Source organism: Neolamprologus brichardi, chromosome 10 (genome assembly GCF_056152115.1).
Source record: "Neolamprologus brichardi isolate AB-2024 chromosome 10, ASM5615211v1, whole genome shotgun sequence".
Classification (NCBI taxonomy): domain Eukaryota; kingdom Metazoa; phylum Chordata; class Actinopteri; order Cichliformes; family Cichlidae; genus Neolamprologus; species Neolamprologus brichardi.
The window spans coordinates 22,308,962-22,332,118 of NC_142113.1; the positions used below are offsets into that span (position 1 = coordinate 22,308,962).

Consider the following 23,157-nt stretch of genomic DNA (forward strand, 5'->3'; position numbering starts at 1 on the left):
CCAGAACCCAGAGTGTTCCAGTGTTCATTGGATGGCGAGCCAACCCAAGATCCTAGGAGACGATATACATATACACGCACACTCACACGACTACAATCCTCTACTGTACAAGTAGTACGGTAGGACAGACAATCACACACACTCCTTGTCGGACAAATTCTATTGCCATACACCCGTTTGTCATGGGCCCCACCGGTATCATTTGGACTTAAAAACAAAAAAAAGACTAATTCTTTTATTTGTGCACAATTTTATTTTATTCTATTTTTTTGCTACTTTGGGGGAATTTTTTTTTATACTTGACATTCTGTTAAAACCTATTGAAATACTGTGTTGTTTACAAATTTATTTTACAAGGCTTAACGTCACTAAAGTACTTTTAAAGCCACACAACTGTGTTTGTCTGGTTTCTCTGCCATTCGTGTACCAGAGCTCTAAGAGTCGTTCTCAGTCTTCTGATACTAGCCCAAATTACTTATCACCTTGGTAATTATCCATTGGTACTTTATATAATTCTATGTAAGTGCTACATAAGAAAGTAAACGTTTTTTCTTTCAAGGAAAGTTATTTAATCAGTTCACTTTTTTTAAAACACAATTCAGTACCAGTGTGACATGTTTCCATTCAGGTGTTCAATCTGTGGGCTTTTGCTTACGTGACCTAAGTCAATCTAGAGCAAGTGTGGGCAATACTTTCTTTCCAAAGAGCTGCTTTAACCTAACCACTTTATGGTAAGAGTGTAGACTTTTACCACTCATCTGTACCAGAAACCTGAATTGTGTAATACACGTGCAAAATATGTTTTTTTCTGACCTCTCTGCAGAAACAAGAAAAATATATACCCTACATTTAAATATGACACTGCTGGTCATGTGAAATCTCAAATTCATTTTGTTGTAACGCTGTAAGAGAAAAAGATTCCATTGAAATAATAGCGATGATTTTTTTTTAAAAAACTGAAGCCAACGCAGTCACAAGAGGGGTCACACCAAGACTTTCAATAAAACTTACCACTGTGGAAACAACCCTCAGCCCTGACCTCAGTAAGCAGTGGACAGATGAGCTTGTGCGCTCAGTATCTTATTTCAGGTCATACTGAATAAAACATCAAGTTCATTTTGTAAATTGTTTTCAGGAACCTAAAGTCCAGCGGCTTTCAAGCACAAGACTGTCAGAAAGGAGGACTAAGTCAGTAGCCAACAAACATGCAGTTTCATGGGTACATCAGGTTTCAAAAGACAGAGACGGTGTCAAAAATTCATCCTGAGGCTTCAATATAGGACTTCACAAACCTGAGTAATGTCACAGTACTTTCGTCCATCCGTTATACTGTATATGCACTTTGCCCACAGTAATGATGGCTCATGACATGCGGGCAAAGTGATACACTGCAAGACAGTCATGATATTTACATTATGTTTAGTGCATCAAGAAGTTTTCACTAAATTACTGACAACAGAGGCAAGCATTTCAAATATTAATAACCCGTTAAACTGTTTACACTGTGGTGTTTTCAGTATTACTCTTAAGGTCAGCGTTCAAACCTCAACCTACAGTTGTGTCTATTCATGTGTAGTGAGGCAAGAATTATGCTGGCACCAAGACATGAAATGAAACAGACAAAATGTTAAGTAAGAATTTTTACTTTGAGGAACAGTTAATTGCAATGCAATTCCACATGCTTCTGCAGGTAGGACACATGCTTTGCAGGACAGACCAAATCATTCAGTGCTGAAAAGGAACAGATTTGCTGTAGGGTTCAATTCAGAACAGAACTGCTTGCATTAGAAATTTGCCCTTTCATTCTAATGTAAATGAAGTAATACAATACAAACTAATTTTTGTATCTGTGGATATAATTAAACTATTTGGCCTCACTTTGACACTAATTAGTGGCAACATTAAGGAGTAGATCTATTCGATTATATCATTTCTCACACCAATCCCTGAATGAAATTAAAGCAACACATACCCTAATGAGCAATCGTTAAACCATTGATTCTCAAAAGTATCTAAGCCACTTTCCTCTATTATTTAGTTCTGTACAGAAATATAATAAAACCAATACCAACCAATCCAGTGAAATAAATTTTAACCTGCTTTGACTTTATGCAAGGATTCAGCTAAACTTGTTTATGAAAGACTGCGGAGTAGGCTCTGTAAATAGCACCCTGTGTCTTTGGGAGGCAAGGGGGGTTTAGCCCAGTGACCCAGTCATGTGCAGAAAACTGTGCTGCCAATCAATAACCACATATCTAAGTACCTGTTATTGATGTACAAACCAAAACAGCAATTTTAATGTTACCATTAGCCAAAGTTATGACAGCTGTGTCTTTCCATAATTCTTTATATCGCAATACATGACATGTCAGGTTTACTGAAAAAAAAATGTTGTCATCCAAGATCCCTGACCCGCTTGGAAAAACAAAAACAAAAAAACAAAGACATAATAGTGACACGGTAGGGTTCTGGTGGCTGTAGTTGCACTGTTTGGCCAATGCAGGCATAGTGAGAGTCACAGATGAAGTGGTGGCTATGTGAGAGATAAAGTGCGTTCAAATTGAGCATACAGCAGTGAAGCACTGCACAGTGTCAGTCCTCCTCATCACTCCAGAAGGCATCATCATCTTCATCAGGATCCACACCGAGAAAAAGCCTGCAACAGGAAAGAAAAGATGCATTCACAAACAATACGTAATGTAAATATAATATCAATAAGTCTAACTTGGGGAAGGGGGTTAAAAAAAGAAGAAAAAAAAATCTCTTACTGGTTGTAACAAGGTGAATGTGGGTTGTTAAAGTGACTGTATGGGTTGACTTTGCTGAGGACGCCCAGGCACAGCCAACAGAAGTACTGCTTACAAGAGGTGCAGGTCATTTTGTTACAGCCATCAACTTTCTGAAGAGACACAGAAAAGATACATTAGCTACAACTGAGATAATCTGGAAGTGAACACAAGATGTTTCACAGACAGAACAGAAAAAATAATGACATATGACGCCTCAGTCACTGGCCTAAAGATCACTAGGCAACCTGATTAGACAGTGGTTTCCAGGTAACAAAAAAGGTTGCTCTGCGATTGCCTTGGCTGCCGGCAGATTGCTAGAGTCTCTCGTCAAGGATTTCATAGACTTCAATGAAAGCGCTTAACAACTACTCACCGAGCATTAACGAAAATAAACACGTGACAAAACGCAGACAATGATTCCAGGAGTAAACATTTCCCCCTAGCAAACATGAGTTGCTAGTAGTGATGTGACGTTCTGTATCGAGGCTTCGAAGCTTGTGTCGAGTAATTGAGGGGACGTTTCCGCGAAGCGCGTATCGAGGCTTGCTTCATTTATGGGAGGAGCTGAAAATGATGACGTCCGAAGCCTCGCTGCCCGGCTGTACCACGTGACTGGTTCGTGAAGCGGTTCGAACTTTGCCGCGAGATATGACAGCGATATAAACCCCTCAGACTTCATTCAAAATGTAGGTGTTTGATGAAGAGTTGCGGTTAGTGAGAGTTTGGAGACAGTTTGGAGGTTTATGAGAGTGAGGAGAGAAAGTCAGGAGAGAATGGAGCCAGCTAAGAAGAGGAGGATGTCCTCCCCTGTGTGGGAACATTTTGATTTTATTCCTCCCAACAAGGTATGTAAATTTCTACAGAAGATGTATTTTCATAATACTGATGGTGCAATACAATTTATGTTAAGCTGTCTGTACTTTTGTACAAGGTGAAGTGTTTACTATGTGCCAGGGAGCTGGGATATAACAACAACACCTCATCCATGCTTAGGCACTACAGAGCTTTGCATGAGAATAGGGGGAACACCGATTGTGAAGCAAGACCAGGTGAGCCATCAAATACCATGATAATATAGCATGCTGTAATGTTACTAAATGATATAACAATATTATACAACTGTAATAAGTTACATGTGTGATATTTATATTTGTGCTTTGTTTTTGTTGTCTTTCCTCAGGAGAACAATCTCAAATAGATGAAGACCTGGTTAGCATGGTGATTGAGGACTCCCAGCCATTTAGCATTGTGGAGGACAAAGGATTTAAAAGATTTGTTAAATTATTAAATCCTAGCTATGTTCTCCCCACTCCCCAGAGGTCATAAAAGCAGTGAAAATTTAGTTTTTACAGAATAAAATGTGAACAGGCAGGACTGAGGCCTCAGTGTGTAGCTGTCCATACCTCAACATTACAAAAGCACAACCACTGTCCACACCCCAACCACACCTCACCTCTCAGTAAATGATCATTTCCATTTTAAGCATTTCCAAATGATCATTTTCCATACTGCCAGTATAAATATACACAGTATACTGCCATCACTACAATATACATGTTTTACACACTCCTTTTGTTGTTGACATTTACAGGCTGTGTGCAAAAGGCCACACTCTTCAAATTCATGCCAACTAATATTTTTACGTCCAGTAGGTGTCCTACTAGAGCAAATGAAGCTTCAAGAAGCTTTGCACTGGGGTGAACCAATTGGATGAAAAGCTTCAGTGCTTCATGAAGCTTCATCTGCCCATCACTAGTTGCTAGGATGTCTCTAGGCCAGTACGTTTTAAGGAGCAATTTTTGACTGGTGGCTGCAGTTCATTTTGGAGACCATCTGATGACAATAAACATTCAATTTTACAAAAATCTGAACCATGATGCTCAAGCCAAAGCCACTTCTACTTCACTGTTAACAACAGGGAAAGCCCAACCTGTATATTGGTTCCACAGCGCGGGCAGCATTTGCAGTTCTCACTGAGCCAGTCTCTGCTAAAGGACTCCTCGACTGCTTTCTGGATCACCCTTTTCCCATAGCGTTGCTCCATGAACTTTTGCCCCGAAGCAGTAGCCGACAGGTACTCGTCTCTCAGGTTACGCAGTTCCTCTGTAGGGAAAAAAACAAAACAAAACACTGGTTTGAACATGAAGATGTGTTGATGGCATGTCTTTAAACAAAGAAATCTTCACACCGATGTACAGAATCTGGTGGACAAAGACAACATCTTGATATTGGAGACTTTCTGGTTTCTACTACAAAATTTGTAGGTCGAGTTAACTGACCAATCAGATTTGCTTCTAAAGGAAACTATTAAAGTTTCAGTGGCATTACCTGCACGAATTTTACAGTGGGAGACACCGTGATACCCGAGCTTGCACAGTGTGCAAAAAGCATACTGGCATGCTGAGCAAATGCCCATGGTTGTGTCTGGCTCCATCATTACAGCAGTACCACAGGACTGACGGGGACAGTAGACCACATCAGCCATAAGGTCCAAACTGGACTGAAGGAGCAAACGGTCATATCTGGCAAACAGCTCCTCATCCACGAGCTGTTTCACCTGAAACATAAAGGCAGACAGGAAAGGAAAGCAGGGTAGGCACTGACGGTAGGGTGAGTTGGACTTTAATTGAACTGACTCATAAATCACAAATACCTGTGACGGTGTGGCTAAAGAGGTACATTTGGGCTCCGGGCAGTTAAGGCACTGAACATTGCCATCCCTTATTTGGATCTGGAAGTATTCAGTCATGCAGGCCTTGCAGTATACATGTTGGCACTCCTTAAAGCAGAGACAGTTTGAGCCCAGCTTCTCTACAAAGCAGATTCCACAGCAGAACACTCTGCTGTCGAACACCCTCTGCCGCTGCGCCTTGTCAAAGTCTAGGAGCTGAGGTAGAAGGTCGGCACGCGGGTCCATCAAAAGGACAGTCCTCGGGTCCAGCTGAGAAGACGATGAAAACTTCTGTTCAGACTTGGAATTCATCAATTCTTTTTTCTTTTCTTCTGCTTTTTCAGGATGGCCCGCAAACTGCACCATAGCTAGGACAAAAAAAGCAAAAGACAAATTTACACCATTTATAAACATAAAATGCAATCTGTACATATGAATTACAAACAGAAAAAAATGCCTGAGATGTGAACAATGTGTAAAAGTGTGTGTACCAATGCACATGACAGGGAAACAATTAATAGCTTTCAACCTTCCATCTTTCCAGTTCAACTTTCAGGGGAAAAAAGTGGATACCACCAATGAGATGTTAGGGAGCCATCAGCAAAACAATGAAAAAACTGAGATCCTCACACCCAGAATGCCTACGTGTGCACCAAGTATTCTGCAACTGAGAAGCATCCAAAATGTTCATTTTAGGCTTAGTGCAGCTAAAGCACTGACAGTGTCCATGTTATGCTATTTTGGAATGTGGATCATTTCAGCTAACGGCTAAGAAGACATGGCGAGGTTAAATAACATTAACAAATCTAATGTTTTGAGTCAGTTTGTCCCAGTGTGCATAGTGTGTGGTGTGAGGTATCTATGCTCTAATTTTCACTGCACGGTCGGGTTTTCTTCACTCATTACCTGCCTTACTTCCTCCCCTTATGATTTCAAGAGGTGACTGGATACCCAGAAAGCCCAGAGCCTCTTCTTTGAGGAACTGGATCCATGTGAAAAGAATCACACAGCCCTGATTCTCCTCCCACAGCTCATCCAGTCGTCGGCATAGAGAGCTCATCTGAGGTGAGAAATGTTTTGATATTTACGATGTACTGTTGACTCACAATTTGAATATCCCAACATGTCCAGTACTTCTTGTGGCACAATAAAGGATTATCTGTGTTGTTATGAGTCCGTACCTGTGCTCTGGTCATCCATTTACAGCTGAGAGTGAAGAGCGGTGGGGATGTAGAGGGATAGTCTGCAGGAATCTCAAAGTTGACCACCAAAGGAGGTAGGAAGGAGACATTATATTCAGTTTTATTCTCTCCTGTGATAGACAGAAGAGACTTCATTACATTTCTTATTAGTGCATGATTAGGAGGGAATAATTGAATTAACCCTCTGCACCCCATATTAGCTGTGGATAGCCAAACTCGCATACGATATGAAAAGGTAATCAAATATTTATATAAGGGAAAGTTGAATTTTTAGGACACTTGAGTCCAACATGTTGTTGTTTAGCGAGCTTGTTGTCAGCTACATGGAGACCGGGGAGAATTGCATGTCTAACCTGCTGACACTAACTGTGACAATATCGGTAATAAATAAGTATGTTTATGCAGGTTTTCTTATGTTAAAGTCCTGACTTCAGCATAGATGAGGCTTGAGGTGAGGAGGGGGGTGAGATGGAGGAAGGAGAGAGTAATTCTGTAGGACGCAAATGAAAAGATGAAAATATCAATGTAAAAATCTTAAATGGCCACATGCAGTTTGAAAAAGCTATCTCTAATCTTTGAATAAAACAAACTAATAATTACTTAAGCTTTAATCATGTTTATCACCATATACCCATTGCCATTTCTTTCAGGAATCTGGACTATCTTAATAAAATTATATTAAGGTACAGAGGGTTAGGGTTAGCCCATCTTCTCCAACGCATCCTGAAAAGTGCTTTATTATTATGAAACCTGTCCGATTTTTTCCCCACAGCTTGCTTTTCTTTCTTTGCAAAGCCTACCGGACAGCTGTACCTTTGACTACCACTTTGAAATCTGGAGGGAGCTCCAGACAGAGCTGGATCTCTCCCCCCTGTGCAGACTCTGCCCGGTGAAACTCCTCTTCATCGTAGATACTTGCTAAAGCAAGCAGCTCATCCTCCTGGGCTTCCTTGTCCTCAGACATTTACATTCCTGCATTAACAGTGTGTGACAAACATTTATTATTAGAAATATCATAACAAATCCTGACAAACCGCTAGCACACGTTAATACTGACAGAAAGCTAAAAACCAAAGCAGCAACTTGCATTTTGTCCTCAGAAGCATAACATTTTCCTGCATTCACAGTTTGCAGCTTGGTTAACCGTGGGTTTCCCGGGACTCTTTTTATATAACAATGACTAATCACCTGAGAGCAAAGTACAGTTTCCTGTGATATAACGTCAGATTACCGTAGCTAACGTCATGCTACAGTGTGGCCCAAAAGTTAGCAAGCTAGCTAGAAAAAGTTTACTTATCTATGTCAGACGTATTCCTAACTCCATCCTAATTTAACAGCAACTAAATCTGAACCGTGAGTCAGCTTCAAACTAGAGGACAGCTCCGTAACTATCAAAGTAACTAGGGGAAACCCATCCAGGCTAGCTTGCTGTGCTAGCTCAAACAGTGGCTTCTTGGGGATCTCGGCCGTCCTCTAACTTTCCTTCTGTAGCAGCAACACAACACTTTAGCTCGTCTACGCAACTAAGAATCCCTGCATACGATCCCTAAGCTTCTAAGTACTAATTAGCTATGGAAAAGTCAATGTTTCTTACCTTATGCGGCCAAAGCACTAATGACTCCTGCCCTGACTTCTTTCTGTCATGGCGCGTCACCTTCAGGCTTGTGAGTGTATGACATCTTTACTTACAATTTTGTTATGCTAAGAAGCAGCAACCTCATGGTATTTAAATAAATATTGTACCTCTGTAAGACTGTACGAATCTTAGTAAACACACCACTTCATTAGGTACACCTGTTCATTTACTTGCTGATACTAATATCTAATCAACCAATCACATGAAAATGCAGTGCTTTTAGCCATATAGACATGATCAAGATGACCTGCTGAAGTTCAAACTGAGCATCATAATGGGGAAGAAAGGTGATTTAAAATATTCCCAGTACGAGTATTTCAGAAACTGTTGTTCTACTGGGATTTTCCTACAAAGACATGTCTTGGGTTTACAGAGAAAGGTCTGAACAAGTGTAACCGGTGTGATTCTGCGTTGTGTCTGATAACAAAGGTAAAAGAAAGAAAGGCCAAGTAAATAATTTGCCCACTCCAGCTCCTCTCCCACAGGGGAATTGTAGAAAAGGGCTGGCATTTATTTTTACATTAAACATAAAGTATGGATTTACACGTAACATATTTGACATAAGATGAAACAAAAACAACAACACAAAATCCGACATACCTGATAACAAAGGTAAAAGAAAGAAAGGCCTCCAAGTAAATAATTTGCCCACTCCAGCTCCTACGACCAAATACAAACAGTGGGGAAGAGGGTTACCTCAACCCACCACAACTTCCAAGCTAGCAAGAAGTATATATTCATGCTAGCATTTATGGCGCCTAAAACATATTTATGATACACACATACTACACACTTATAACATCTAACAAAAAACAGGCTTAATAATGACAATAATTGAACTAAAATCACAATCAGAAACATCCAGGTGGCTAAATATGCATTATATGAGCGTTTTACAGTGTTGGGAAAGAAATGACACCCACCTCTCCCACAGGGGATGAGGGGAATTGTAGAAAAGGGAAGAGGCAAAAGGGGTACACTGTATTTATAGGGTTGCACCAAAGAAGAAGAAGAAAAGAATGAGGAGGGGCTCTAACTGATAATGAACATAACTAAAGGCTTGGAGGTCCTAAAAGTCAGGTATAAAAGGAACAGTTTGGGGGTTTAGGACACATTTTGTGTAATTATAACAATGTGATTTATGACGCTGTTACACAAGTAAAACAATATCCAATGAACAGCAGTTCTCTGTAAGTAAATGCCTTGTTAACACTAGAGGTCAAAGGAGAATGTCCAGACAGCCTAAATTTGGTGTAAAAAATATGAAAGCATGGATCCATCCTGCCTCGTATTAATGTTTTAGCCTGCTGGTGGTATAATGGTGTAGTAAGCGCATGGCCCACTAGAGGAGGCCAGGCCCTCCTCACAAAGCATGTTTTTGACTGTATCAGTGGACTGCTGAAGGTCACTTTGTAGGGCTGTGGCAGTGCTCATCCTGTTCTTCCTTGCTCAACAGAGCGGATACCGGTCCTGTTGATTGGTTAAGAATGGCCTTCTGTTCTGCCATCCTGGTAGAGTTGGACTACCTCGGCCACTTCTACGGGTCGGTCAAAAAGTAGCAGCCCTCTCCTACTTAACTGACCATATCAATATTCAAGAAGTTTAAATGGCTTGAGGTTATATTCTGCTTAAAAAGTGTTTAATCTTTTGGAGCAGTGTATTGTGCAAGGTTGTAGGATGTTTGTAGAGTGTTTGCAAAACTACATTTAAAATAAACCTTATTTTCTTTCTGAAAACTGGATGTAGGATATGCAATAACTACTGTGTTCAAGACAAAAAAAAACTTTTTTCAGCTATAAGTCATTTTATTTTTTTTAAATTTTTGCTTCTTTTTGGTGACGTGGCAACAACAGCAACACCCAAAAAGGTGATTTGTTGCACCAGCATTCACTTTTAAGTAAAAAAAAAACAAAAACAAAACAAAACCCCTCCCAAAACAAAAAATTCAAGGCTACCAGAGAACAACAGACACACCAGTGCTTTTGAATGAGAAAAGCTCAACAAAGAAATACTGCATGACAGTAACTTGTTGTATATAGTTCAAACATACGGTACAAGTAAACTCAACAAAAACTCCCTACTTCCACTTAAACGAAATAACATTATAATCCGAAGTTACAATTGTTTGTGGTGGTGGTGGGGGAGCACAATTTTGTCATGTACAACTCTGAACAACCCGTGTTAACTACCAGTGCCTCTGTATGTATACTTAGACTCAGACATACTGCAGTAGTTTACATTTTCAATAATCTCAATTCTCTCCTGAACAGCTATTTTGCTTACAAATTTTTCATATCTGACATTCATAGTTTACATTTGCTCTGGAAATGCTGAAGTCATTTTTAACAATACAGCCCACCAAAGCAGTACAGAGAGAAAGCAGTTTCCATCCTACGCTCACAACCACTGTCATTAAGTAGTCCGTTCAGTATTACTATTATGCAATATTTTTTGTATTCAAACAAAATGAGAAATGGCATGCTGAGGAGGCTGGTTGATGCGTAGTGTTGATTAGAGATGCTGTCGTCTGTGTCTTTGAGAGAGGCTACTCGGTCATCAAGAACAATCTCAGAGGAAGGACAGAACTCTGTTTCAGGAGGAAAGTAAAACTCAGGGGCTGCAGTGGAAACAGTTAGTCAATGTCCATTTCAGGGAGATTTTTCTCTGGCGTTTGTGTCTGCTGTTCCGTGCCCGCGGGCGTCGTTTTGTCCGGGTTGCACGGTTGGGTCTCTGTTCCTTCCTGTCCGTTAACCGGCCCATTCTCCGTCTTCTCCTCATTAGGAGGCTCCACCTTGGGTTTGGGCTTGGGTTTAGACAACACTGGGTTGCAGGATGCATAAAGCTCCTAAAGAGTAAAAAGATACACATGCTTAGAACATGACATCACAACTTTTAAACTGAATTACTTCAGCTCATATCACAATGACAAATTACTTCAAACTGCTTGGCAGATACTACAAGACTGTTGAGTGTCGTTTTTGGCGTTGGGTTTTTTTGAAATCTTCAGATGCTCTTAGGCCGTCAGTATAAGGAAAACAAAAGATAATGATGAATAATGATCTTAATGATTATTAAGGTAAAATAATAATAATAATTCATGTTTATTCTGTTAAGATTTTTTTTAAGTTGATGTTACTTTCCTTTCCAAATAAAGAGGTTGTGATTTGCAGAAGTATACTGGATAATCTTTGCTAATATGTTCATATTTATATTACTGTCTACTAATTGTAGACAATGAGCCCTTAAAACCCTAAGGAAGCCCATAATGAAGCTCTCGTAAAGAGCATGCAAGTGGTGTGTGTGTGCTTTTAATGTCTACCTTAGTCTTGGCCTTGATTTCTGTAACTTTGACCACTGGGTCCACGGTGAGGTCCTGATTGTTCTGCTGGTTCATCTTGCTGTTCATCCAGACCATGGCATCGTTTACCTGCTTGTCCACCCTGGTCACCTCCAGCTCATCCAGATGATCATAGAGCTCATCCTGTTGGGGCACACAAAAGTAAATTTGACAAACGTCTGGGGATTCTTGAGCTTAGTCAGTGATACGTCTGACCTACAGCTGTTCTTAAAACTTTGTATAAAGAGTTCAACAACAAACCCTGGTTACCTTTGCCTTGTAAGCTTCAATTATCTTCATGTACATCTGGATTTGTCTCCCATGCTCCTCAAACGCTTTCGGCCTCTCCTCAGCTTCCACGTATCTGTCATGGATAGGCTGGCCAATTTTCTGTTAAAGCAACATTGTCAGTAAGGCCGCAAAGTTATTCCAAATATCTGTATAGTGAACCATTTTATGTCTTTTTTTCCCTCCCATAAAACTGTCCAGTCATACAATGAGTGCGTAGTTACCTTGAGTTCAGCCAGTTTGTCGATATAAACTTGCTTCTGTTGGTCTTCTCCATCTTCATACAGCCAGTTCTCTGTGTCCTCCAGTTTTAATGAGAACAAATCGCGATCCTGCATGTGAAGATTCATGTTTAACATTAAACGCATGCATTTCATCTGAACTGAAGGTTTACACTTAGTTTAAATTGAACAGAATCCAAATGTTACAGAGACGATCAGTGTATGATGACGTGTCCGGTGTGTACTCACTGCTTCATTCACAAACTTCTCCAGGATGCCGTGGAGTTTGTCCCTCATATCATACACGTACTCCTCCACGTTGTTCTTTGCATCATTCCTTTCCTTTTCCAGCTTATCCTGCATGATCATCTTACCCTGGAGGAGTCACAGTAAAGTCTACATTAGTTTAACTACTTAGTTAAGTGTGCACCAAAAAAACAAACAAAAAAAAAAAAAACACCCGAGGATGAAGCAAGACAATATTTACAATTTCAGGTATATTCCTGATGTTACACATGTCAAAAGAAAAAGAAAAAAAGGTGATATTATGGTTTGATTAACTGATTAATTATCAAATGATCAAGAGTTGTCAATTTTTAGGGGCTGTTAATATGTCCGTTTCTATCTTTTGCTGCTTAGACAAATACATGTAAACAGCTACACTATGGAGCCACTTCTTTAAATGTTAATGGTAACAAGGACAGCTTAACCCAGGGCCAGTGAGCATCACTAGGCATTACTGCTTGAGACAACACTGTGCATGCACACCACACATTCCCTGTGATTTTTACAGCATTACCTCATTTTCCACAAACAAATTTAGTTCTTCTCCGGAAAGCTGCCAGTCCAAGCTGCTCTCTATGGGCAGCTCCAGTGTCTTCGTTTTTACTTTGGGCTTCTTGGCCTGAGGAGGCTGGTCGTTCTTCTTCTCCTGCTGCTTGGCATCCTCTGTCGTTGTCTGTAATAGCAGAGATGAAACACTTTTTTCCCCCACCAGACAAATCAGCAGTATTTGACTTCAGCCTTTTTGAGTACTTGAACAGCTCCAATTTCAAACATGCTTTTGTGTTTCACCAGTTTCACAATTTTACCATCTGTATATTTTTATTGTGCTTTATTTGATAGGTAAATTCTGGCCTCTATTGACTGTAAGTTTCTATATTGTTAGTTTATAATTTCTTCATGAGCCTATGGCTTTTATTTGTTATGTCAAAAGCAAAATTCCACATGATAAAGTATGGATGCGTTTGTCGTTGTAAGTGAGAGGAACAATTATAGTTTTAGGCTCTGGGAATGACGACACTTTTGGAAAGTGATGACACCTCTGACCTTCAGAGGGCCATTTGAGGTTTGCTTAAGACATGGTTTTAGGAGTTAGTCTTTACAAATAGAGAAATTTATGTGTCAGTGGCAAATCATGTTTCTTAAAATACTAAAGAAAATAAAATGTATTGGATGTATTGGTAACCTGGTGCTGGGCGATATGGTTAAAAATTACAATAATGGCCATATCTTGCCAGACATATATTTCACAATAGACACTGCTGGAGTAATACATATCAAATTTTACATTAGCTCTGCCAAATACTTTTTCCCCAGTGGCAGAAATAAGCTTCCATAAGTATCCATGTACATATGTGTCAGTCTATTTTGGGTTATTTTTGTATTAAACACTGTAAATTGTGTCTTTAGGGGAACAAGGTTTGTTGAAGAAAGTGAACTTCTTTTACATTTTAAAGTCTTCGGGTTGCTGTATTTGTAGTACTTATACAGAGCAATCTAACTTTTCTTCTATATGAACGTATGTACCCATGTATGTACACATGTATGTATATATGCATGTATGGGCATTAGGGTTTCCTTATCGCCCAGCACAAGGTTACCTCCATTTCTTCTGTCTCTGTTTTCTTGTCTCCGTTGTCTCCAGCCTGGAGTTTCTGATCCTCCTGGTCCACTTGCATTTTGCTCTGACACACAGCAAAGAAAGAAAGAATATACATACAATTAAATTAAAACAACATGTGCTGCTCTGTTGCTGGTGTCATCTATTAAATCTGGTTTCAGCCCATTTTAAAATGGCAGTCCCCAGCAATTATTCAGATGTTCACGTCAAGGTTTTGGAAATGTTTGTGTCATGTGCACTCCTGTTCAAGACTTGCAATCAGTCTGTATGCAATAGTGTAGTCAGAAACCTTCATTGCTAAAGCTCTTAAAGCCATCTAAAGCTTGTCAAGACAAAATGCCTAAATAATACAGTAATGGGGTGGGGCTAGAACTGGATCACTGATTGAAAGGCTTTTTCAGGCACAACACAAAGCAAACATTTCTCCCATCTCTTCCTTACTCATATACACATACCCTCTCTATGTCATTAGTGTCTAACAATCAGTGCAAAAGCACATAATACACACCTCCTCTTCCTTCACGATCTGGTCTGTTTCCATTGGCTCCTCTCCTTCAGCTGTTTTCACGACTTCAACCAACGAGGCGCTTGATACACTGAACACACCGTGAACGTTCACCCGAACTTTTACCTTGACCTTTGCGCTCTCCCCTGATGCCTGAGGAACCACATTCTGGATCAGAAACTGGCCTGCGGAGTTAAAAGTTAGCACTGATGAGAATACCTGCGCATATATGAACAAATAAATAGAAACTCACAGAACTGCATCTAAATCTGAATGAAGTTGCTGTACCTATAGTGGCTTTAGGGTAAGGCAGCTCCTTGAGATTGTTGTAGTAGGCTTCAAGGCTGAATGGCTCTTTCCGATAGAAGGTCAGTACTTTAGAGAAAGGAGCTGCGTGGTTCTTTGGGAAAACCTCACAATCACTGCAAAAAACACAGAAAGAGCAGGTGATTGAGACAAATATACAGGGACAGGACTTCAGAATGTAAACTCAATTTTCTGTTCATGTCATCGATGGTTTGAAACAAGCTGTGCTAGCTTACAGTTTTTATTCCAACAACGCAACTGGTGAGAGAACTGACACGAAGCCTACCATTTGTCCTCTGAAGGTTTCCACCTACTCAACCACCCACCCACCTACCCACCAGCACTCACCAATCTGTTATTTGGCAACAGTTTATAAAACACATCTGAAGTCTTTATCAAACTCAAAGATCATTTATGAGAGGGTTTTAGGTCTTGAAACAGGATCTGGATGTTATTTAGCAAAACCTGAATGAATCCAGAAAAGATTTTTGATACTGGATCTGCGTGGTACATGGGTGTGGGCAAGGTGTGGCAGAAAATCGTGAAGGCAGTCAACAGTACAAGTTTTTGCTAAGCTTCACACTTCAATATAATAGGAGCAATGTAAACAGGAGGACAATACATTCAAGTATTAAACCAGCTGCATTAAAGGGATGTTTGTGCTACTTTCTGTTAGATTCAAGCCTAAAGAGTACCTGAGTCCTTCCTCTGCAGCTGAATTCCACTTTAGGGAGATGGAGTAAGGGACAACATCTGTAATTGAGAACTCTCTCACTTTGAAAGCTGGTGACAAGATGGCACACTGAGGGAAAAAAACACAACAACAACAAAAACCAGAATTTTAAGGTTAAACTTTTGTGTTCTTCATTTTCAGGCCAAAAATAAAACTCCACACATTTCATTTGTATTTGTGAAACTTTTTTGTTTTGTTTTTTAAACTGTCACCAAATGTTTCACAGATCACAGCCTTCAGCGATCCTCTCATAGGTCTCCCTCCTGGTATAACACAGCTGTTACTGTATGAGTCTGCTGCCTGAGTCACTGTGGGGATCAAAGTGTTTGCCGTGTGACAGGCAAGCTGTACCTGCAGAGCACAGCCCCTGGCCACGGCCTCGTCTGCATTTAGGGTGGTGCTCAGCTCTTTGCCGAAGAATTTGCTGATCCGCTCTTTGATGGCAGGGATTCTGGTGGCGCCACCCACGATCTCAACTGCATATATATCCTCCTTTTTCAGCTCTGGATACAAAAAACAAGAGACAATCGCGAAACAAAGCAGGTTATTTAGGTTTACAAAGTAATACGTTTCATATTTGTTTCATTTTATTTTTAAAGTTGAAAAGTAATGATTAAAGTAAGGCTGACATGCTGCTATTGTCCAGGGGGAAGGGCTACCACAGCAAAGCACATGACTGAATGTGTGAGCGTGCACGTGCCTACAGGGATAGTCCAGCTGCTATTACAGTCTCATGTACTCACTGGCTTGTTCCATGACGCTGCGCAGGGGACCCTCGACTTTGGCCAGCAGCCCCGAACACATCTCCTCAAACTGGCCTCTGGGGACACATGATCATAAATTATTAATAGGTGCAGCCAATATGCACACTATGGAAAACTCCATTAATTTAAGAAACAACACTATTCCCTTTTTAAAATACTTGTGGTTACATGCTATATGCTGATCTTATTCTCTTATTTAATTTAACTTTACTTCTTACCTGTTTAGTTTACTGGAAACATCAATATCATTCATGAAGCACTCAATGTTGAGAGGGAGGTCAGAGGAGTTGGCACTCATCAGCTTCTTGAGCTTCTCGCACTCCTGGTAGAGCCGCACAAGTGCACGGGGCTTGGACCTCACATCCAGCTTGTACTTAGTTCCAAACTCCTCGCAGAAGTGGTTGACAAGGATATCGTCAAAGTCCTTGCCACCAAGGTCTGAGTCAAACGCAGTGGCCAGGATCTAACAGTAGAGAAGGTAAATATATTAGTAGTAGGTAGAAGCAAGTTTAGGTTTTGCCTCTGACGATTTTAGATCCCTCCTTATTTTTCAACAGCATAACCCAGAACACCAACATCACTGATAGTCAGAAGTGTTCACCACTGACCATAAATGCTGTATTTTTTTTTTTACATTTATTTAATAGTCAGGCCTGTTTATTGACATCACAATATCGTAAATATAAGATTAAAACAGAATCCACTTTAGTAAACTTGCTAACTCACATGAGCACTTTCAGTATTTATCCATCACTCACCTTGAGCTTTCCCTTATTGAAGGCACAAACTGACACCTGGTAACCAGAGTGGCCCAGGTCCACAAACACCACTATTCTGGGCTTCTCTTCTGGAGCTGGCAGGTCCTGCTTGTAGATTCCATATGCCAGAGTCACTGCAGCAATCAGACAGAAGCTTCAGGTTATTTTCTGCTCACCGCTGCATCCAAGAACTAATTAGTACTCCAAATTCCAGCTGCACTATGCTAAACTAAATCTGCTCGAACTAATAAAATTGTTACTGCAATGCTGCAAATGTATATAAATAAAATGTAGGGCAGGTTTAATGCTGTGCATCTATTTCCCTGTATCTCATGGTTAAGTTATAAACTAATGCAATAACCATTTTCAACGTGTTTCTGAGTAGTATGAGATTAAAAGCTCAACAACAACACAGCAGACTTAAAGATGATCTAGATGTTTCCATATACCTGCAGTAGTCTCGTTCATCAGTCGTAAACAGTTGAGGCCAGCGATCTGAGCTGCGTCCATGACTGACCGTCTCTCTGCGTCAGTAAAATAGCTTGGTACCTAAGAGCAAAACAAAACAAAACATTACATTACACTAGTCCATGTTTAGGATCAATCTGGGCCCCTCAAAGGAATAAATCACCCATCTCACAAGATTCATAACCTCCCTGGATAAAATTACCAAGTTAGTTACTCAGGGTGCCAAAACAAAACAGCTCCTTGTGGAAAAGATCACAGGCTAAATTTAGCTATTGGCAACAGTACTAATAACATGTCATCCATCTCCAGAGCTGATGTAAACCTTAAGTTTAGGCCCAGTGAAAGTAAGGGCCTCAAAGTGTGAGCTCTGTAACATTACGTAACAGATCCTTATCCTGTGCTAAAGAAACACACGCTTCCCACTCTTCAGCTTCGAGGTACAAGAGACGAAATAAAGCTTTCAGACAAGACGTGTGCTGAAGTGCTCAGGGCTCAAAATGTGACAAGAGCAGGTGGCAAAGCATTTCTACACCTTGCAGGCAGCTGTCAGCCTGCATATTTAACCTGAGCTGGTAGAAAATTCAACAGGATGACATTAATCGCTGGCTGTCAAATGACAGGATGTAAATCTAATGCAGTGTTCTATTCAGGTACAGTACACAAAGTCACTTTATGGCAACTTAAAGCCTCATCATGCAACGTCACTTTCACCAAATAAACAAACAACTCCTAAGACATTTAAAGCTACCTCCATAAGATCTGTTGTTACAAACTTAAGCCTGAAAAACCATCTATTGAGACCAGGGTAACCAGGTGGATTAATAAAAGACCTATCCAATCCTATTTAACACGTCTCATAGAGCTTAAGTAGGGTTGTGCCACATTATATCATCCAAAATCTGGAAGTTTTAACATGATACAAAAGTATTATATGGGAAATCATTGCTGTAGCAACGCCATGTGTTTAGGTCCTCTAGTGCAGACAACAATGAGACAAGCCCAGGAAAGTCTGACAGTAAAAGCCCTGTGTCAGCCTCTAATGATGATTTAGTACCTAAAAAGGAGGTGACTTCAACATCCTCTGACACACCACAATACTTTGCAAAATATGCAAGAAAACTGTTCCCGCAAAAGGTACTTGAGGAAGAAGTCATCATCACAAAAGCTACGAAGGAGCTGGTAATGTGCAACCCAAATGCAAACACGTGAATCAGCCAGGCGCGCTGGCTGCACTCAGTGTGACAGGACGAGCAATCAGTGGATGCAGTTTACATGACGGAAAAGGAGGGCTATAAGCAGCTGGTTAAAAACCCTGAGCCAGGATGCAACTAATGCTTACCGAGATGACACAATCTACTACTGGTTTCTTGAGTGCACTTTCAGCAGTCTCCTTCAGTTTGGTCAGCAGCATGCCAGTTACTTGCTCAGTGCTGAATATCCTCTCTTCTTCCATGTACATCACCTAGAAATTGGTAATGAGGTAAAAGATTACTGTCAGGACAAATCATAGAGCTATCCAGTAGAGTAAGATGTTTGCGGCAGTGTACACAAGACAATTTATGTTAATATTTCCATTAATAAGACAACTCATTAATTATTTAAATGGCTATCTCAGTTCCATTTAGGGTTTTTAAGCTGAGAAAAATATGTATATGTGATAAAATATGGAAAAGATGCAGATTGCAAAGCCTTGTGGTTTAACAGGCAAAACCAGGTTTATGTATTTTGATTTGATTTGATATTTCTTCTGCTCTTATTTATCCTGAGGACTGACATTAATCATCTCCACGGGGACTCTACAACATGCCGCTCTGTGCCTTTGCAGTGTGCCAAGCGAAGCATTGTCATTTATGCACTTGCAATAACTTTGGGTATTTCTGGAGTCTCACAGTCATCATCTGTTAGTGCCAGAAATGTGTACATTTTTCACATTTAGGCAGTCAGCAAAGCGTACGGTTCATATCACCAACACAATTATCATTTTGCCCATAGGATAATATTCCAAGAGACAAAATCCCTGCAGAAATAAATACAACATACTGAAAGTGTTTTTAGGATTAAATGGGAAGATGAAGTAGGAATGCTATGAATCAGAGCAAAAAGTATTACATGACACACTTCTTAGAGCACAGCATGTAGTGAGGGGAGGATGCAACATAGTCAGAAATAAGCTGTTGTATCTACTGTGCGGTCTCTCAGTTAATTTTCTTTTAATGGTCTTTTTTTTCCCTTTTGATTAATTATTTCCCATCAGCTAAGCTGAGGGCAGAAACCTGGTTAGAACATACAGTCTTACTTTTATACCGGTGGCCCCAGAGGGCATCGGTGCCAGCTCGTACACCAAGTTAGACTTGGCCGACTGGATGTAAGGATCTGTGAACGCTCTGCCATGTAATCGCTTGAAGCTCTGCACTGTGTTCTTATAGTTGGTCACCACCTGAATAAAAAAAGAGAGACAAAACAGGAGGAAACAAAGCCAAGTATTAACCACTTTTTACATTTAATTGTAAATAATTCTCCCAAATATGACAGTATCGGTGACTGAATTTTTACCTGGCTCTTTGCAGCTGCACCTATCGAACGATTTCGGGGTCCAAACGATACAAAAGACCTGGACACACACAAGTCAAAATATTAAGCTACATTAATGACATAACTAGCAGAGCTTCACATGATAGTTCAGTGACCAATCTACACTGGTTGCAATTTTTAACTAGTTGATCTCAGCACTTCTCTAAATAATCCTTGTTGAAACCTGGACTGAGGCTCCAGACTGGCTTGTTTAAGTTTTGCGTTGTCTGTACTATATAAACACAGGCTGAAGTGGTGTGGTAAGTCCACTTAAATCACACAGGGCTTGCCTCTCATCACCATCTCTATCAAACACAGATGCTGATGACACAGAGTAAGCGTTGCTATGAACACACAAGTGGAGTGTGGTGATGTCAACAATACAAGTCTCTGAGGAGAGTCACTCAGCGGATGCTGATCTTCAATCAAGAACAGGACAGGAAGTTGTATGGTAAATGGACTGGTTGTTATAAAGTGCTTTTCTATTCTATTTGAGCACTCAAAGGACTTTTTACAGTGGTGTTTGTGAGGTTTATGATGTAGTAGAGAGTAAGTTCACAAATACAGTTCAATATTTGTGAAAAAATGTCCAATATTCATAATTTTTCCAAATTTAATGCAACATATTTATGTGGGCAATAGACAAAACATTGTGCAAGTTACCAGGAAAGTATTTGTTTTCTTTTTACTCGGTAAGTATAAGCCTTTACAGAACAAAGTGTGTTACGAATATTCATGTTTGCCTTGTAAATTTGAATAAAATTAAATAATTTTTAAAAAGTCCAGGTTGATTCACAATAAAGACAGCAACCTAATGATGTATACATATTTCATATAACCATGACATAAAACCCATTTTATATATATTATATTAAATTTTTCTGACTTTCTGACTAGTAGGTGCACATCTAAGCATAAATTGGCCGTTAATGTTTATCTTTTTCTTTCCCTGTTTAATACAAACGTTATAAATAAATTACAATATAATAACTGGTCTTATTTCATTTTATTAATACTCTTTGGCAGGGAATTCTAAATTGTAATGATACATCTATAAATATACCAGTTAATCATTCAAAACCAGTGACAGTGTATAACATTCAATAACGCTTGTGTGCTTTATATTAACGTTGAATTCTTACAAAAGAGAAAATACTGTAAAGACTTTAAAAAATTAGTCACGATGACTGAAATCTAACTAATGGAATTACAAAATGCGCCATGAACCCAAATAAGCAGAATTCAAACAATATTTTTAAAAAAACCCTTTCTGATAACAATATGTTTTTCATGTAATAAATACTATATAACCTTACACCGTTTAAAACATGAAAGGCTAAAAGACATAAAAATTTGCTAGAATATTCCAACAAGAGATTGGCCGCTGTCGTCATCGTACAGAGCATAACGCAAGGCGTACAATTTGCCACACGGGGCACACCGGTTGGTCGGAGTTTACGCCTTGAAGACAAGTACAACTACCTAAAAACGACAGGTGGCAAACACCGCCCGGTCATGTTTTAACCGGCGAAGCCACACCAATTCTCCAAACTGTCATTACCGTTAATAAAACTATGAGCTCAGCTAACTTGCTTAGCTCACCGGAGCTTCATAATCGGTCTTGGAAGGCGGTGTGAGCCTTATGAGTTAATTTCTAGATGGTTCCATGCTCACCATAGACAGGCTGAGAAATGTGTCACTAACTTACACGGAAAAGCAGTTCAATTTCCCAGTAATGAGCACAAATGGTCGCTGAAAGCAGAGAAGTTGCGTTCACGTGTATTACAGTGATACAGGTGAGACAACACTTATAAATGAAAACCTGTCCTGTGTAGCTATCCTTCACAAACTATAATAAGATTTTACTTGGTACTTACGGTGTACATCTGTCGCTGTACTCATTGGCGATTGTCTCGATTCCTCCAGCTCGGGCTACAGCTACATAGCAGCTTTGAAAGCCCAAGTCAAATCCCACCACTGACATCTTCAGCAATATCTGTCTCCTAGGTTTATCTTTGTATACAGTATGATTTCTGTAAAGAAAATAAACCTGTAACTAGATTTTAAAACATAAAAAAGATGCTCCAGTCAAGTGAAGTTGTAAAGCTGCTCTGTCTTAAATACTTCTACTCATAATCCATACCGCTGATTGTTGCCGGTGTCTCTGATGTGTGCTGGCAGTCTGCAGCGGCAAGGTCTGCTTTAACGTCTCGCCCGCAGACATCGCGAGATTTACAGGGTTCTAGCGCTCTCTGGACTTTTCCATATCCACGTGAAAGACGGTTCTCCAACAGTCGATGTGTAGGGAGCAAGCTCCATAAATTTCTTCTTATTTAATAAAAAAAATAACCTCCAAGTTTAAGGTTTACAGTAAGTGAAATCAACAAATGACTAGCTTGATGAATTCTGGAATCGAATCAGGGTGGGGAAACAAAAATAGACTGTGATGCAAAAAGTGATGAAGTCATTTTTTTGTCCCCTTTTGTTTTTTGTTTTTTTGTTTTTATTTTATTAGAAATAAAAAAATGTAAATGACCCAGCTCAGAGCGAAGTTGTGAGGAAAATAAGAAAATATAATAACATTAAACAAATTAATTATAAACAACTAAAGCATAGCAATTTTTAAAGTTGTTGTTACTGAAAAAGATTTGTTTTTAAATACTCCTATAATTCTTAGTAATTTTCATGATATAAAATTACCAATCATTATAAATAATTAGTGTAAAATAGTAGCTGACATAACACTTTTTTGGTTTGGTTTGCAAAAACAAAATGTCATTTATTTAAGAATCTATGAAACAGAGAAGAGAGCTAATGACATGTAAAGGCAGCTCTGACAAATCGTAAATGCAGGTGGGTGTGGTGACACTTGACTGCTGAAAGTGTGCACTGTGTTGGTGACAGATAACTGAATGCTTAACCTCAGTAACTGTTTCCACAGAAAGTGGAAATAAGAAGCTGGGGAGAAATAAACAGAATGTTTATATGCCATTATATGCTGATTG

General features: G+C 39.7%; 2 protein-coding genes across 3 annotated transcripts; both read right to left on the minus strand.

The window, feature by feature from the left end:
- Positions 1-1,627: 1,627 nt before the first annotated feature.
- Positions 1,628-8,457, minus strand: rnf14 (ring finger protein 14). Of its 2 annotated transcripts, none has more exons than XM_035905350.2 (9): positions 8,257-8,457; positions 7,476-7,634; positions 6,642-6,703; positions 6,367-6,520; positions 5,443-5,828; positions 5,118-5,346; positions 4,720-4,892; positions 2,769-2,899; positions 1,628-2,656 (listed from the first exon to the last, which is right to left on the minus strand). In XM_035905350.2, exons 2-9 carry the CDS (start codon positions 7,624-7,626, stop codon positions 2,593-2,595), a joined length of 1,350 nt encoding a protein of 449 aa, XP_035761243.1. In that variant the 5' UTR covers positions 7,627-7,634; positions 8,257-8,457; the 3' UTR covers positions 1,628-2,592. The 2 variants fall into 2 exon arrangements, with proteins under 2 accessions (XP_035761243.1, XP_006785039.1); XM_006784976.3 differs by having other exon boundaries at positions 6,642-6,772; positions 8,257-8,454.
- A 1,625-nt stretch (positions 8,458-10,082) lies between these two features.
- On the minus strand, positions 10,083-22,372 carry hspa4a (heat shock protein family A (Hsp70) member 4a). The gene is made up of 20 exons (XM_006784978.2): positions 22,296-22,372; positions 22,030-22,185; positions 20,135-20,192; positions 19,878-20,018; positions 18,921-19,043; positions 17,563-17,662; positions 17,114-17,247; positions 16,574-16,818; positions 16,335-16,411; positions 15,943-16,094; positions 15,554-15,660; positions 14,841-14,974; positions 14,556-14,737; positions 14,028-14,111; positions 12,944-13,102; positions 12,394-12,519; positions 12,148-12,255; positions 11,906-12,025; positions 11,618-11,779; positions 10,083-11,143 (listed from the first exon to the last, which is right to left on the minus strand). Exons 2-20 carry the CDS (start codon positions 22,134-22,136, stop codon positions 10,931-10,933), a joined length of 2,532 nt encoding a protein of 843 aa, XP_006785041.2. The 5' UTR covers positions 22,137-22,185; positions 22,296-22,372; the 3' UTR covers positions 10,083-10,930.
- Between the last annotated feature and the right edge of the window lie 785 nt (positions 22,373-23,157).

What these genes read in the sequence shown, in the direction of transcription:
- rnf14 (XM_006784976.3), bottom strand. Translation starts at nt 7,626, where the DNA reads ATGTCTGAGGACAAGGAAGCCCAGGAGGATGAGCTGCTTGCTTTAGCA. An exon ending in AATGGATGACCAGAGCACAG is followed by an intron (nt 6,521 to 6,641) that starts GTACGGACTCAT and finishes TTCTCACCTCAG; the next exon opens with ATGAGCTCTCTATGCCGACG. An exon ending in GCTGTGGAACCAATATACAG is followed by an intron (nt 2,900 to 4,719) that starts GTTGGGCTTTCC and finishes GTGTCTCTTCAG; the next exon opens with AAAGTTGATGGCTGTAACAA.
- hspa4a (XM_006784978.2), bottom strand. Translation starts at nt 22,136, where the DNA reads ATGTCAGTGGTGGGATTTGACTTGGGCTTTCAAAGCTGCTATGTAGCT. An exon ending in TACAGCGACAGATGTACACC is followed by an intron (nt 20,193 to 22,029) that starts GTAAGTACCAAG and finishes GTGTGTGTCCAG; the next exon opens with GTCTTTTGTATCGTTTGGAC. An exon ending in CTGGGGCCACCGGTATAAAA is followed by an intron (nt 19,044 to 19,877) that starts GTAAGACTGTAT and finishes ACCAATTTCTAG; the next exon opens with GTGATGTACATGGAAGAAGA.